This window comes from Tamandua tetradactyla, chromosome 20, assembly GCF_023851605.1.
Source record: "Tamandua tetradactyla isolate mTamTet1 chromosome 20, mTamTet1.pri, whole genome shotgun sequence".
In the NCBI taxonomy this organism is placed as follows: Eukaryota; Metazoa; Chordata; class Mammalia; order Pilosa; family Myrmecophagidae; genus Tamandua; species Tamandua tetradactyla.
This window is the reverse complement of record NC_135346.1, coordinates 18,488,669-18,505,542: the sequence shown is the minus strand read 5'-3', so window position 1 is coordinate 18,505,542 and position 16,874 is coordinate 18,488,669. Positions and strand designations below refer to the sequence as shown.

At 38.1% G+C, this 16,874-nt stretch overlaps 1 protein-coding gene across 1 annotated transcript in view; it reads right to left on the bottom strand.

Annotated features, from left to right (window-relative positions):
• Positions 1 to 16,874, bottom strand: part of CTNNA1 (catenin alpha 1) — a 219,353-nt gene that overhangs the window by 159,812 nt on the left and 42,667 nt on the right. Inside the window, exons 2-3 of the mRNA XM_077138601.1 lie at positions 6,434 to 6,540; positions 4,310 to 4,505 (exon numbers count right to left, since the gene is read on the bottom strand). Coding sequence (XP_076994716.1) covers positions 4,310 to 4,505; positions 6,434 to 6,538 — 301 coding nt within the window. The 5' untranslated portion in view covers positions 6,539 to 6,540. The remainder of the gene's footprint in view (positions 1 to 4,309; positions 4,506 to 6,433; positions 6,541 to 16,874) is intronic.

Here is a 16,874-nt window from a genome sequence, read left to right as displayed (position 1 = left end):
ACTCTTACTAATGGATGTGAATCTTAAGGATATAATCCAAAATAAGGAATACTACATGTACAATGGTGTCCACCTGCTATAGCTTTGTTTATAGCAAAACACAGAATTATATAAGTCCAGAAATAGGCAAATGATGCAACAGAAAGTATATAGCTTATAAATTCCAAGGTTATACTAAATCATAAAAAAAGCCTGTAATTAATATTAACTTTTTAAGTAGAAATTATTAACACTAGGCAAAATTATATGCACTTAGCCAAGGACTTGAAAGGGAATACAAAACTAAATATAAAATACAATTTACATGTTATTTCTAAATTCTGAGATACTAAGCTATTTGTTGATAACCTGCTCATTCCTGAAACTTCAGTATCTGTGTGACACCTGAGACTCAGAACTCTGATGTACGAAACACTTATCCAATACAGTAACTATTTAAAAAACTGAAAAAGTGATCAGACTTCAACTAGATATCTGAATGAAGCTACTACATATAGGACTAAGGTAAATCAGGATACAAAGTAAAGAATGATGTAGTCTATATTTTAAAACTTCAACTCCTGTGTAAGACCAAAAGAAGGTGTGGGAAAATGGCCAGAGGTTAGAAAGTTTCCATGAAGCAGATAAGGGTGCTAACCTTGGATCACCAGGTCCCACCATAGCAGAACACTGTCCTGGCCAGCACATGATGGCTTGCAGAAAGAAACATTCAAACCTTGCACAGCGTTCCTGAGATTAATGTTGATGAGGCAGTTAAGGCGAAAAACAACATAACAATCATGAAAGATATTTTCTGTTTTGAAGGTCCTCAATAAATAGGATGAGGAACTCAGGATCAAGGCTCTCAGTCCTTGAGACTGTGCATCCCCTGTTCCCATCTTTGAATGCTCTCTTGTGTTTTCTTCTCTTAAGTTCTGCATCACCTTCCATTCAATCTCACCCTTTGCTGAACTGGACTCAGCAGGAAGGGATGTTTATTTGGTGCAATTTATATTTTGGGTAGCACATTATCTAATTTAACTTGTATGATCTGTTTATTCAAACACCATAATTACATGAAATCTTGCATAGTGAGTGAGATCTTGTTGGTTTGTACAGGTTAGTGTGATGCCTTGGTATGTCCCAAAGTAATGTGGGCAGAAAATAAAGTAGTTGCAAAGTGGCCCTGGGGGACTAGGGATAATGGAGGAAACATTAAACTACCCCATCTGGAAAAATCTTGATGTTTTTGTAAGCAGTGGGGACAACCAATTCAATAGGCTGAGCCCACGATCCTGGGGCTCACCCCTATAAAACTTACTCCTGCAAATGAGAAGCTAAGTCAACTTAGCTTGCCTAAGAGTCGCCTCCCAGAGAAGTTTTTTTGTTACTCAGATGTGGTCTCTCTCTCTAAGTCAACTCGGCAGATGAACTAACTGCCCATCCACCCACCCACATGTGACCTGACTCCCAGGGATGAGCTAGAACCCAGCACCTTAGGACTGAGAAAGCCTTCTTGACCAAAAGGGGAAAGAGAGAAATGAGACGAAATAAAGTTTCAGTGGCTGAGAGATTTCAAACAAGAGTCAAGAGGTTCTCCTGGAGGGTATTCTTATGCATTAAATAGATAATATAATGTTTATATTTTAGTTTGTGGTACATTGGAGTGGCTAGAAAGTACCTGAAACTGTTGAACTGTATTCCAGTAACCTTAATTCTTGAAGATGAGTGTATAACCATATAGCTGTGATCGTATGATTGTGAAAAAAATCTACTTCTTTAGTCAATCTGCTTTGTTGCTCTAGGTAGGTCATAACTCCCCTGTGTCTTCAGTTTTATGTTTTATATTCCAGTAAAATGAAGAGCAATAAATACTAAGGACCACTGAAGCCAAACCTTCAGAAGATATTTATATATTAATTATCCTTGCTACCTAACAAATCACCCCCAAAATTTATTATCTCTCAGAGTTTTCTGCGGGTCAGAAATTCAGGGTTGGTTGGGGCTGGTCACATGAAGATTCACCTGGCTGGAGGATCTGCTTCCAAGGTAGCTCACTCACACACTTGGCAAACTGGTGTTGGCTGGAAATCTCAGTTTCTCTTCACAGGATTTTCTGAAGGTCTTCATAATATGGCAGCTAACTTCCCCGAGCAAGTAATTCCCTAGAAAGAGCCTGGCAGACACTACACCCCTTTTATGACTTTACCTTTGCAAATACATAGTATCACTTCCACCATTCTTTTCTGTAGAAGCCAGTCTCTAAGTCCTACCCACATTGCAGAGGAAACAAAGTCAGGCTCTACTCTTTGAAGAAAGGGGTATCAAGGAATCTGTGGACATATTTTAACACCACTGTAGTTTCAAATGCTACGTAGAGAGTTTCAACAACAGAGCCAATAAGGCTCTGATGATTAAAGAACGTGTGCTTAATTATCTTCATAATATATATTTCGTTCAATTTATGATAGGAGAAAGGTTTCATCACCATTTTTAAGATCCTCCAAAGATAAAAATAAGGCAAGGGCAAAAGCAAGGCCCTTTAGCCTTCCATAGTCAATGTGATAATGATGATGATACCAGTTATATTTTGGTTTTCAGCTTTTTTTTTCTTTTTGCAGAAAGAAAACAAATTATAGTGAACAGATCAAATCATAAACTATAAAACTGGACCAAGTAGGATAGAGTCAAATAAATAATTTTACAGATATAAACAAAAATAACAGGAAAGTACAAATTTAAATATGCAGGGCGGGCCGCGGTGGCTCAGCGGGCAAGAGTGCTTGCCTGCCATGCCGGAGGACCTCGGTTCGATTCCCGGCCCCAGCCCATGTAAAAAACAAACAAACAAACAAAATATAATAAAACAAGAAAATGTTTAAAGATGTTTCCCTTTCTTCCATCCTTCCTTCCTTCTCTCTGTCTTTCCTTCCCTTCCTCCCTCTCTCTTTAAAAAAAAAAAAAAAAAAATTTAAGTATGCATTCAAATCTGTGGGGCTTTTTTGTGGGGGGTGGGGTACATATTATACTGTCATTGCTTCAGATTTTCATCAGAAAAACTTCTGAAACAAGCAACATGAACCTGTAACAGCTGAATTGCATTTTGAAAATAAATGTCTAGATTCAATGCACATGTGAAAACTCACCTTTTACCACTATTAGGAGTTATTTGCCTATTTTAAGAGGTAAGAGAATCTGGGGGAGAACTTTCCCACATATGACAATGAAGTAAATAATCGTTCTGATCCCAAGAAGTTCAAAAAATTGTCCTGAACTAGAAAATTAAACTGCTTTAAAATAAATGCATTCAAAACCCATCTAGCTAATATGGAATTTAAGTAATCTCATCATTTGTAGTATCTGAAATCTTTACCTTTAGCCTGAATAGTGAGAAAAATTATTTATCATTAAGGTTTTTAGTTCACAAATTCATCACTGAAGATGTCATCTTTAATATAATATGCTGTCCCTTTTGGGTAATGTCACAGAAATGAATTTGACACAAAACTCCACTGGACTTTAAGCACTTAGCTATCAGAAAACAGATTCAATGAGCTTGTCCTGGAATCCAGTAAAGAGCATGCCCAAAGCAAGGGCTCAATTCACCTTAGCTCATATCCAATAGCCCAACAAAAACTTAAGCAAGGACTAAAGTCCTCTTGCTGAACAATAACCCAACAGAAAAGTACAGGCTTCAAGAAGCTTCTCTCCCAGATTTAAAGTCCTCTTTTCATACTCATAACTTCAAAATGATGACAATTTTTGTAACAAGTAGCTACTAGTAAGATGTGGGTTACCACTTTACTTTCTATCAATTCTAGGTTTCCTAAAACATGATTCCTTTAAACCCAGATATACTTATTTCAAACTCAAACCAGTGCAAATACGCATGGCTGATTTAACATGTAGCCATTTACATGGCTGACAGAATGGGAAAAATTCTAAAGTATTCTTTGGAATGGCTAGCCATTTTTCCATTTTGTCACGATCATATCTTCAGGATGAACTAAAAAGATATCAGTTAGAATAAAAAATGAAAGGTAAATTTCTGTCCCATTTATTTTCTATAAAATTGTGTTTCTAGAACTTAACTACTGCCTGAACACCAAAGAAGTGGGTTCATATTCTACAAAAAGCTATTAACCAGTACGCATCTCTCTCAATTAAAATACAACCCAGTACAACTTAATAAGTCTCCAATAACTGAATATTAGAAGTCACTGGGCAACCGGCAGGCCTAAGAATGAGAATAATGACCCCCAAAAAACTCCAAAGATTCATGTTCTGGAAATGAATCCGTCTCTATTTGTAAAAAGCATTATTGACATACCTTGTTTTCGAACATCTTCTACAGCAGCCACAAGCTCCTCCTTCAGAAATTGACTCTCTTTTGCAATTTTATCACCCTTCTCTAAGAAGTTCTCAGTTGCTTGTTCAACAGACGCAGCCAAAACATGGGCCTTCTTAGAACGACCTCTCTTCTTATTAGAGGGCCCCTTACTGTTGGTGTTCACCAGAGTTGTAACCTAAAAGTTTTGTTTTTAAAAATTAAACTCCAGTCAATTAAAAATGAAAATAACAAAAAGACTAACATCTTTAACAATAACAGAATTATTCATATAGGAAATGAAACATCTCATTTATGAGCCCATACTAAGTATCAACAAGTAACATACAATCTTCTCCATATTTAAGACCTATGCTAACAATACATTCAGTTTCCAAAAAACATTAGCAATCTCATTGTGCAAAATAAGAAACAATATTTTAATTCCCGAAATATGGCCATGAGGTTTTTATTTTGATTTTACAAATTAAAACATAATTAGTTGGGATTATATATATGCAATGGAATACTATTCAGTCATAAAAAGCAATAAAATTCTGATAAATGCCACAACATAGATGAACCCTGAAGATCTTATGTTGAGTGAAATAAGCCAGACACAAAAGGATAAACATATTATCTCTCTAATAATAAATAACGAGAATAAAGAAATTTAATGGTCAGAATCTAGAGGGGTGGGAGATAGGGAGTAAACTGTACAGAGATTCTATTTAAGTTGATCATATAGTTTTGGTAATGGATAGTAGTGATGGTAGTATACGGTGAATGTAATTAACAGCACTGAATTATAAAACGAATGTGACTAAAAGGAAAAATTTTACGCTGTACATATATTACTTGAATAAAATTAAAAAGAAAAAAAAACACAGGACTGTACAACACAAACAGCAAATCCTACCATAAAGGATGGACTAGGTTAATAGTAAATTATAAGTGTTCTTTCATAAACTGTAACAAATGTAATACACTAATGCAAGGTGATAATAAGATTGGTATATGGGACCTCTGTATTTTATGCATGATTTCTCTGTAAACCCAACTTCTCTAAAAAATAAAAACAAACTTACAAAAATGATTAGTAATATATTTTACACTATATGACACCAAGAAGTTCCAGAAAGCAGTTAACAACGAACTTGGCTTTACCTAGAGGTCACATTTTGCCACTGTTTTCAAACTTTGCAAAGTGTTTTAAAATAACTTGTTTCTGCAAGTCTTTTCAGTTTATTCACACAAATCTCAACAATTAACTAATAAAGTTCCAATTAATTAAAGTCCAATAACATTTAACCACCAGTAATATGTTTAATGGTGGACTGTAACTCAGAGACTTTAACCTGATCTATTCCCAGAGGCCAAAGATTATTAATGATTTGTTATAGTATATAAATCTGTCTCTATAACAAGACCTACTGAGGACTATAGTAGATGGACTCCAAGAGAGCAAATACTCCCTTGAGCATTATGGCACATAAAATACTAGTCTACATTTACGAGTTGGAATGGATTTTTTTTAAAAAGATAGTACATGCCACCAAATCTCATTCTCATTCTCTCTCACACATATATACACAAACACACTTTGGTAACTCTAAAAAGTACATAGCTACTTGTTAAGGAAATGTCACTGCATTCTGAAATTGTATTTGTAACACAACATACCAAACTTATGCTGTCAAATTAATGACCTGCTAAATGATACTATACAATGGAAGGTGTGTTAGCCGAGCATGGAGACTTAACAGTCAAGCTTCATACCCATTCTTTCTTGGGTTTCCCTTCCAAGGAAAGCGTAAGATATCTCCAAGCGCTAACATTTGGAAAGTTGCTCTGCATACCACTAACCCCTATCACTGCCAATAAGACTGAAGAAAATGGAAGCAGCTATGTATCTAAAAGGGTTAAATTACTCCAAACATCCATATTTAATTACTAGTACCCTCAAAACACTAAAACATCGTCTAAATACCATCAATCTAAAGTCTATCACTAAAATTAATACTCTAAACTTAATAACCTTGCTCCTATGTTTGTTATCATACCCACTGCTATGGAACCAGGTAGTACACATTGCTACAATATCATGTTGTGTTCCCAAATTCTTACCTGTGTTACGAGAGGCTCCAATAGTCTTTCAACTGCCAAAGTCCTGATCTCTAGACTTTTGGGGTCCCATTTGAAGTTTATGTTACCTGTGTGGACAGCAGTCATTTCTGAAAGAAACAAAAAGCCAAAGTCAGGCGAACATCAAACACAAACATGAAAAACATACTAAACCATCTCCTACTTAAGGACTTTTATATCAAGGAAGCTAAATTCATCATAAGATGGAAAAAAAATTCTCAGTACCTACACATGTGGGTCCCAGTAACTTTTACAACCGTTGCAAGATTTCTAGTTTACAAACATTAGGGGTAACTACCAAAGGACATTCCTCAGCTCCTTTGAGTTTCTCTGGCACCAGGACATTTCTACTTTCAGTTTTCCACCCCAACCTCAGAAGCAGATGAAAAGTTAAAATGAATGAAGGCTACTTCTGAATGAAGAAAGTTCTTCAGGGTAGAACTGTCCTGTCCCTGTGGTGACAGCCGCATCGGAGTTCGCAGCAGGAAGCCAGCTCTACCCAGAAACCAGGGCTGGCCTCAGCGGGTCCCTGGGGCTCCATGCAAGACCAGCCTGTGCTGGCTGCTTTTGGGGTTACTCTACGCATCATATGGAACGCTCAATAAGGCACACAGTGCCATGGGAAACTGTGGAACCAGTGAAACAAAGCTTTCCTCCAAATTTCCATGATAAGAGACATTCCACAAACCCTTAAGAATATCTTCACTGGCTTGGCTTGGGGAGAACGTTCAGCACAGCGGGTGGGCGTTGGGGCCTGCAGTTGGGACACCTGGGTCTGAGGCTTGGCTTTGCATCTCAGAAGAGCTTCGAAGGGCCTCAGCCTCAGTGTTCTCCCTCGTAACATGGAGGTGATAATGGGCGGCTATGGGCACCGGATCAAGTGGTGCTGCCCTGGACACATGTGCTCGACAAGCCCAGCTCCCGCTGCTCTGTGGCCCGTTGAATCTCCTCCATACACAGGCCCAGATGGAACTGCCATGGGGGTCCTTCTGACTACAGACACGTGTGCCAAAACCACACCTGCCTCCCACATTACAGGAGCTCGTTCTAAGAGGCTGAGGCTGAGACTGGCTCCTGTCTTCAGCTCCAGGCTCCCTCCCCAGACTCCGCTCTTGTTTCCAACCCGGGTACACCCTAGGCACACAGCTCTACCCTGACTCAGCCCAACATCCACGTCTACAAAGTGGAGGGACTGACATGAAAGTCAAATGAGTCAAATGAGAAATGATTTGAGACAAAGCATGCTAATCCTATAGGGCTTTGCAATGTAAGATGGGGTGATTATTGTCAGGAAATCAGGAAAAAAGTTTAAAATAAATTCTTAAGCACTTAGATGTTTCCGACTCATCCTCCACCTGCTTCTGGAAACACTGTTCTCCTTGCCCTGGTGGCTGCTGGCTTTTCTTCACGCAGCGTGCCCTCTGAGTCCTCTGACCATGTTGTTTTCTTCTAAAATTGGAGGAGGAGCCAGGTGCAAGCCTGATGTGTCTTTCAGGAAAGGTGGGGGCTGCAGGTATGGAGAGAGGAAGGGGCACCACCCAAAAGCTGTCCTCACCCAAGCCTTCCCAGGCCTTCCAGGCCCTGGTCCATCCCACCATGTGAAGGTGGGGGAAAAACAGGCTGGAGGCGCCTGTGCTTTATCTACCACGTGATCCCCAGAAGCCCAGCCTTGGCAGGGAGGGGGCTGGGGCAGTGTATGGCCCCATCACCACCCCCTTCCAATTTTCACTGAAATTTCTTTAAGCTCAAGTTTGCCTGCAGTCTGACCATGTGAGCAGTCTGAAAACTTTATGCAATAAGGGTTGTGAAGAGCCCGTCTCGTACATAAGAGTGGTTTTAATCTCTGAACAGACCTTTGCTATTCTGTGCAGAAGGACTTTCCTGAATCCAGCCTTTTCCCAAGGGCCCCTGGAAGGCTCTGGACTCTAATATCTTTATTTAGACATTGCAATACACGGCATCTGCGGCTACTTCAAAAAAAAGAGTTCTTCAGAAACTAATTTTATAGAGAAGACTTCTGATTTTTCTTACTCCGGATGAATGGATGGAAAGATCAATGAATGAAAATCCGTACGGCCACTGAGATCTTCAAAAGAAAAGAAGGAAGGTGGGAGCTAAATTTCTTTACGATAAATGTAAAAAAGAATTAGAAAATGATCATGTTGCAATCCCCAGTGAAATAACTGATTTAGGTAAGGATTATCAATGGATGCTAAAACCATTAGGTGGAAAAGCAAATCATCAAATTTATATGGAAGAGCCAATGAGAAAGAGGGGTAAGGAGTATGTCACGTGTGAGTTTTTTCTTTTTTATTTCTTTTGCTGGAGTGAGGCAAATATTTAAAAAAATGATCATGGGGATGAACACACAACTATGTGATGCTACTGTGAGCCACTGGTTGTACTCCATGTATGGAATGTTTGTATGTTTGCTTGTTAAGTTTTTACAATAAAAATATTTAAAAAAACAAATTTATATGGAAGAGTAAGGGCCCCAAATAGCCAAAGCTATTTACAGATTCAGTGCACTCACTCTCAATCAAATTCCAACAGCCTTCTTTGCTGAAACAAACAGCCAATCATCAAATATGGAAGGGTACAAGGCCCAAATAGCTAAAATCAGCTTGAAAAAGAACAACAAAGTTGGCGTTGTAATACTACCCAATCTAATACTACCCAATCTCAAAATTTATTACAAAGCCGTAATAATCAATACAGCCTGGTACTGGCACAAGAACAAATGTAAAGACCATTGGAATACAACTGAGAGCTCAGAAATCAACCATCACATTTACAGTCACCTGTTTTTTGTTTTATTTTGTTTTTATGAAAGAAATTGTGGGTTTACAGAAAAATCATGCATAAAATACAGGATTCCCATATACTAATCTATTATTAACACAATGCATTGCTGTGGTACATTTGTTACAATAGGTTGAAAGCACATTTTTATAATTGTACTATTAACTATAGTCCATGGTCTGACTTAGGGTTCACTATTTGTATAGACAGTTTCATAGATGTTTAAAAGATTTTTATCCTATTACCATAAATACAATAAAACATTTCCCATTTTAACTACATTCAGATATATATTTCAGTGCTGTGAATTATGTTCACAGTGTCGTGCTACCATCACCACCATTAATTACCAAGACATTTCCATTGCTAAAAAAAGGAGCTCTGCACATTTTTTTTAAAGAAAATGAAAATAAAATTTAAAACAACTCAAAACAAGTAAAAACACCCAACATATCCAACCCCTACCATCCCCTCTACTGTTTATTTTTTGTCTTTTCTTAATTACTCATCTGTCCTTACACTGGATAAAGGGACTGTAAATTACAATTGTTTTCACAATCACACAGAACTTTAAAACTCTACAGTTACTGAATCATCTTCAAGAATCACAGCTACTGGATTACAGTTCAACAGATTCGGTTACTTCCCTCGAACTACTCCAATATACCAAAATCTAAAAAGCCATCTCTATATATTGCCTTAGAGTAACCTCCAGGATGACCTCTCAACCCTATTTGAGCTCTCTCAGAAATTGAAATTTTATTTTTATTTCCTTTTTCGTGAAGAACGCTTTCTCATCCCCATGTTGCCAAGACCAGGCTCATCCCCAGGAGTCATGCCCCTCATTGCCAGGGAGACTTACAGGCCCTGGGAGTCTTGTCCCCAGGACAAGACTGGGGCCAACTGATTTTTGACAAGGATGCAAGGATGCAAAATGTTATACTGTATCAATTGGAGAAGAATAGAAGAAATGGTGCTGATTCCCCATCCTGTTTTCGTAAGCAGTGGGGATGGCCAGTTCATTAGGCTGAGCCCTCAATCTCGGGGCTCATCTCTGTGGGGCTCGTCCCTGTGGGGCTTGTTCCTCCAAGGGAAAGGCTGCACCTACTGGTGGTTGTGCTTAAACTAAGCCCCAGAGAGCCTATTTGGTTGCTTAGATGTGGCCTCTCTCTCTCTCTCTCTCTCTCTCACTGCCCTCCCGCTCTCTACATGGGACATGACTCCCAGGGGTATGGACCTTCCTGGTAACATGGGACAGAAATCCTAGAATAAGCTGGGACTCAGTATTAAGGGATTGAGAAAATCTTCTCAACCAAAAGGGGGAAGAGCAAAATGAGACAAAATAAAGTGTCAATGGCTGAGAGGTTCCAAACAGAGTTGAGAGGTTATCAGGAGGTATTCTTATGCATTAAATAGATTATCACCTGTTTAGTTAAGATGCAATGAAGAGGCTGGAGAGAACTGCTTGAAAATGTAGAGCTGTGCTCCAGTGGCCATGTTTCTTGAAGATAACTGTATGATGATATGGCTGTTGCAGTGTGACTGTGTGGTTGTGAGAGCCTTGTGTCTGATGCTTCTTTTGTCTACCTTATCGATGGACTAGTAAAACATATGGATTAAAAATAAATAAATAATAGGGGGAACAAATTTAGAAGATTGAAACGCTGGGGATCAGTGAAACAGAGGGGCAAGCGGTATGGTATGCATGAATTTTTTTCTGTTTTCTTTTACTGCTTTTTCTGAATTGATGCAGATGTTCTAAGAAATGATCATGATGATGAATATACAACTATGTGATGATTAAAAAATAATTAAGTGGCTTTGGATAGAAGACAGATTTTAAAAGCCATGAACTTGGATATTTAGCAGAAGAGATTTCCAAATTCAATGTGGAAAGAACAGTCTGGTTTCTCCTTGCAGCTTATAGTGAAATACGATAGGAAAGAGATAAGCTGAGAACTACACTCTCAGGTACAAAGAAATCAGAAACTGATGGTCTGGAAAATTCTGGGGTTACAGAAAGGGAGTCCCCAGAGAATACTGCTCCACATGAGGATTCAACCAAATGTGGAACCAGTCCACCACTTCAGAAAAAACCAGAACTGTAGATGGAGTTATCCAGAAAAGATATGTGGAAACTCCTATTGTCTGATGGTTATGATCCCTGCCTCCTATTACATAGAACACCAACAAGAGTGTTGTGGGATCTGAATAAACTGAGCCACTGCCAGTTTGGACTAAAAGGGACAGAAAAGGGATAAAGTGAAGGAAAATTAACTTCAAAGGCAGAACCATGGAAGCTAAGTTCTAAAGCTAAGAAATGTCCAGCCAGGAAAGTAGACCCACCCTGAGCTGCACTGAAGGCAGACGGTGAGCCTTCCACCTCCTTGCTCAGAGCTGTGCTGTCTCAGGCCTTGGAGAGGATGAAACCCATTCTCTGGGGACTGGGGAGAGCCTGGCTGCCACCCTATTGTTCTGGAGAAGTTGAGCATGTGACTCAGAGATGGCACAGAGCCTGGCCTGGGTATAGCCCTGATGTTTGGAGAGGGTGGAACTATCCCCCAAAGTTCTATTTGGAGAGAGCTAGGCCAAATTCAGATGGCTAAAGAGTGTATGAAGAGATGCTCATTTTCATTAGTTACAAGGAAAATGCAGATCAAGATTATGGGATACCACCTCACACCTATAGCAATGGCTGCTATTAAACAAACAGGAAACTAATGTTGGAGAGGATATGGAGAAATTGGGACACTTATGCACTGCTGGTGGAAATGGATAATGGTACAGCCACTATGGAAAACTGTCTCGTGGTTCCTCAGGAAACTAAATATTAAGTTGCCCTATGAGAGCAGCGTCACAAACGGACATTTGCACATGGATGTTCATAGCAGCATTACTTACTATTATCAAAAGATGGAAACAATCCAAGTGCCCATCAACAGACAAGTGGATTAACAAAATGTGGTATATAGATATGATGGAATATTAGGCAGAGTAAGATGAAATGACGTCCTGAAGCACATGACAAGATGGATGAGCCTTTAGGACATAATGCTGAGTGAAATAAGTCAGATACAAAAGAATAGATACTATATGATTATACTTTTACGACCATGGCGAAGGTAAAAATAGAGGCATATACTCAGAATATAGGGGACCTAGAGATACACAGAAGCAAGAGATGGATGAATGGTTACCTAAAGAGGTTGAACTTCAATGTAAGGGAATAGATAGAAGACACTAATGGGTCTAAAACAAATATTACCATATTGAAGATGAACATGATTGAAAGGGGTTGTATAGACCCACATGACCCACCAATGAACACTACAATTATAAATAAGTTCTTGCATGAACTACTTCAAAGGGAATCTTGTACAAAGAATGTATAACATCAGGGTATGGGGGAAAACTGCTGTTGCATGCTGTGGGCTATGTTTAACAGGAAAATATCAACAGTGCCACAGCAATACCAGGGGTAAATAATGGAAGAAGGGACAAGACTTAAGGAGAGGTTTGGATTTTCAATTTGGTGAGGGTATGTTTATTAGCTACTTTTCTCTTGGGAACAATGAAATTATCTAAAATTGAGAGTGTTAATGGACTGTTGACTTTTGACATTATACATGATATCCAACGGATGGAGGTGGCTGAAGGATACACTGAGAAGTAGATCGTAAACAATGGTGTATACATATGATTGAATATTATGCTGCTACAAAAAAGAATGAAGTTGTGAAGAATGAAATGTGAATGAACCTGTGGGGACATTTACTGAGGCAAAATAAGCCAGAAATCAAAGAGCAGATATTATATGGTCTTTTTAGAAAAACATTTATAAGAAAACTGGGGCCTAGACTGCACACTCTTAAAGCAGTCACGTTTAGTCTAGAGTAGTAATTGTTATTTCTGGATTTTGAGAGGCTCTTTTAAATATATACAGCCTGGTATTTAGCAATAAGAACAAAGCTGATCAGGTTGGGATTATGGTAATTCAAAATACAGGAATAAGAAGACACTGTCTTCAGATATGATATATATAATACAAAAGGCAAAATGTTAGAGGAAAATATTATCCAAACAGTAATAACACTAAATGTCAATGGACTGAATTCCCCAATCAAAAGACATAGATTGGCAGAATGGATTAAAAAACAGGATCCTTCTATATGCTGTCTACAGGAAACACATCTTAGACCCAAAGATAAACATAGGTTGAAAGTGAAAGGTTGGGAAAAGATATTTCATGCAAATAACAACCAGAAAAGAGCAGGAGTGGCTATACTAATATCCAACAAATTAGACTTCAAATGTAAAACAGTTAAAAGAGACAAAGAAGGACACTATATACTAATAAAAGGAACAATTCAACAAGAAGACATAACAATCATAAATATTTACGCACCAAATCAGAATGCCCCAAAATACGTGAGGAATATACTGCAAACATTGAAAAGGGAAATAGACTCATATACCATAATAGTTGGAGACTTCAACTCACCACTCTCATCAAGGGACAGAACATCTAGACAGAGGATCAACAAAGAAATAGAGAATCTGAATATTACTATAAATGAACTAGACTTAATAGACATTTATAGGACATTACATCCCACAACAGCAGGATACACCTTTTTCTCAAGTGCTCATGGATCATTCTCAAAGATAGACCATATGCTGGGTCACAAAGCAAGTCTTAACAAATTTAAAAAGATTGAAATCTTACACAACACTTTCTCGGACCATAAAGGAATGATGTTGGAAATCAATAATAGGCAGAGTGCCAGAAAATTCACAAATACGTGGAGGCTCAACAACACACTCCTAAACAACGACTGGGTCAAAGAAGAAATTGCAAGGGAAATTAGCAAATACCTCGAGGCGAATGAAAATGAAAACACAACATATCAAAACTTATGGGACGCAGCAAAGGCAGTGCTAAGAGGGAAATTTATTGCTGTAAATGCCTATATCAGAAAAGAAGAAAAGGCAAAAATTCAGGAATTAACTATCCATTTGGAAGAACTGGAGAAAGAACAGCAAGCTAACCCCAAAGCAAGCAAAAGGAAAGAAATAACAAAGATTAGAGCACAAATAAATGAAATTGAAAACATGAAAACAATAGAGAATATCAATAAGGCCAGAAGTTGGTTCTATGAGAAAATCAATAAGATTGATGGGCCCTTAGCAAGATTGACAAAAAGAAGAAGAGAGAGGATGCAAATAAATAAGATCAGAAATGGAAGAGGAGACATAACTACTGACCTCACAGAAATAAAGGAGGTAATAACAGGATACTATGAACAACTTTACGCTAATAAATACAACAATTTAGAGGAAATGGACGGGTTCCTGGAAAGACATGAACAACCAACTTTGACTCAAGAAGACATAGATGGCCTCAACAAACCAATCACAAGTAAAGAAATTGAATTAGTCATTCAAAAGCTTCCTAAAAAGAAAAGTCCAGGACCAGATGGCTTCACATGTGAATTCTACCAAACGTTCCAGAAAGAATTAGTACCAATTCTCTTCAAACTCTTCAAAAAAATCGAAGTGGAGGGAAAACTACCCAATTCATTCTATGAAGCCAACATCACCCTCATACCAAAACCAGGCAAAGATATTACAAAAAAAGAAAACTACAGACCAATCTCTCTAATGAATACAGATGCAAAAATCCTCAATAAAATTCTAGCAAATCGTATCCAACAGCACATTAAAAGAATTATATATCATGACCAAGTAGGATTCATCCCAGGTATGCAAGGATGGTTCAACATAAGAAAATCAATTAATGTAATACACCATATCAACAAATCAAAGCAGAAAAATCACATGATCATCTCAATTGATGCAGAGAAGGCATTCGACAAGATTCAACATCCTTTCCTGTTGAAAACACTTCAAAAGATAGGAATACAAGGGAACTTCCTTAAAATGATAGAGGGAATATATGAAAAACCCACAGCTAATATCATCCTCAATGGGGAAAAATTGAAAACTTTCCCCCTAAGATCAGGAACAAGACAAGGATGTCCACTATCACCACTATTATTCAACAGTGTGTTGGAGGTTCTAGCCAGAGCAATTAGACAAGAAAAAGAAATACAAGGCATCAAAATTGGAAAGGAAGAAGTAAAACTATCACTGTTTGCAGACGATATGATACTATACGTCGAAAACCCGGAAAAATCCACAACAAAACTACTAGAGCTAATAAATGAGTACAGCAAAGTAGCAGGTTACAAGATCAACATTCAAAAATCTGTAGCATTTCTATACACTAGTAATGAACAAGCTGAGGGGGAAATCAAGAAACGAATCCCATTTACAATTGCAACTAAAAGAATAAAATACCTAGGAATAAATTTAACTAAAGAGACAAAAAACCTATATAAAGAAAACTACAAAAAACTGCTAAAAGAAATCACAGAAGACCTAAATAGATGGAAGGGCATACCGTGTTCATGGATTGGAAGACTAAATATAGTTAAGATGTCAATTCTACCTAAACTGATTTACAGATTCAATGCAATACCAATCAAAATCCCAACAACTTATTTTTCAGAAATAGAAAAACCAATAAGCAAATTTATCTGGAAGGGCAGGGTGCCCCGAATTGCTAAAAACATCTTGAGGAAAAAAAACGAAGCTGGAGGTCTCGCACTGCCTGACTTTAAGGCATATTATGAAGCCACAGTGGTCAAAACAGCATGGTATTGGCACAAAGATAGATATATCGACCAATGGAATCGAATAGAGTGCTCAGATATAGACCCTCTCATCTATGGACATTTGATCTTTGATAAGGCAGTCAAGCCAACTCACCTGGGACAGAGCAGTCTCTTCAATAAATGGTGCCTAGAGAACTGGATATCCATATGCAAAAGAATGAAAGAAGACCCATCTCTCACACCCTATACAAAAGTTAACTCAAAATGGATCAAAGATCTAAACATTAGGTCTAAGACCATAAAACAGTTAGAGGAAAATGTTGGGAGATATCTTATGGATCTTACAACTGGAGGCGGTTTTATGGACCTTAAACCTAAAGCAAGAGCACTGAAGAAGGAAATAAATAAATGGGAACTCCTCAAAATTAAACACTTTTGTGCATCAAAGAACTTCATCAAGAAAGTAGAAAGACAGCCTTCACAATGGGAGACAATATTTGGAAATGATATATCAGATAAAGGTCTAGTATCCAGAATTTATAAAGAGATTGTTCATCTCAACAACAAAAAGACAGCCAACCCAATTACAAAATGGGAAAAAGACTTGAACAGACACCTCTCAGAAGAGGAAATACGGATGGCCAAGAGGCACATGAAGAGATGCTCAATGTCCCTGGCCATTAGAGAAATGCAAATCAAAACCACAATGAGATATCATCTCACACCCACCAGAATGGCCATTATCAACAAAACAGAAAATGACAAGTGCTGGAGAGGATGCGGAGAAAGAGGCACACTTATCCACTGTTGGTGGGAATGTCAAAGGGTGCAACCGCTGTGGAAGGCAGTTTGGCGGTTCCTCAAAAAGCTGAATATAGAACTGCCATACGACCCAGCAATACCATTGCTAGGTATCTACTCAAAGGACTTAAGGGCAAAGACAC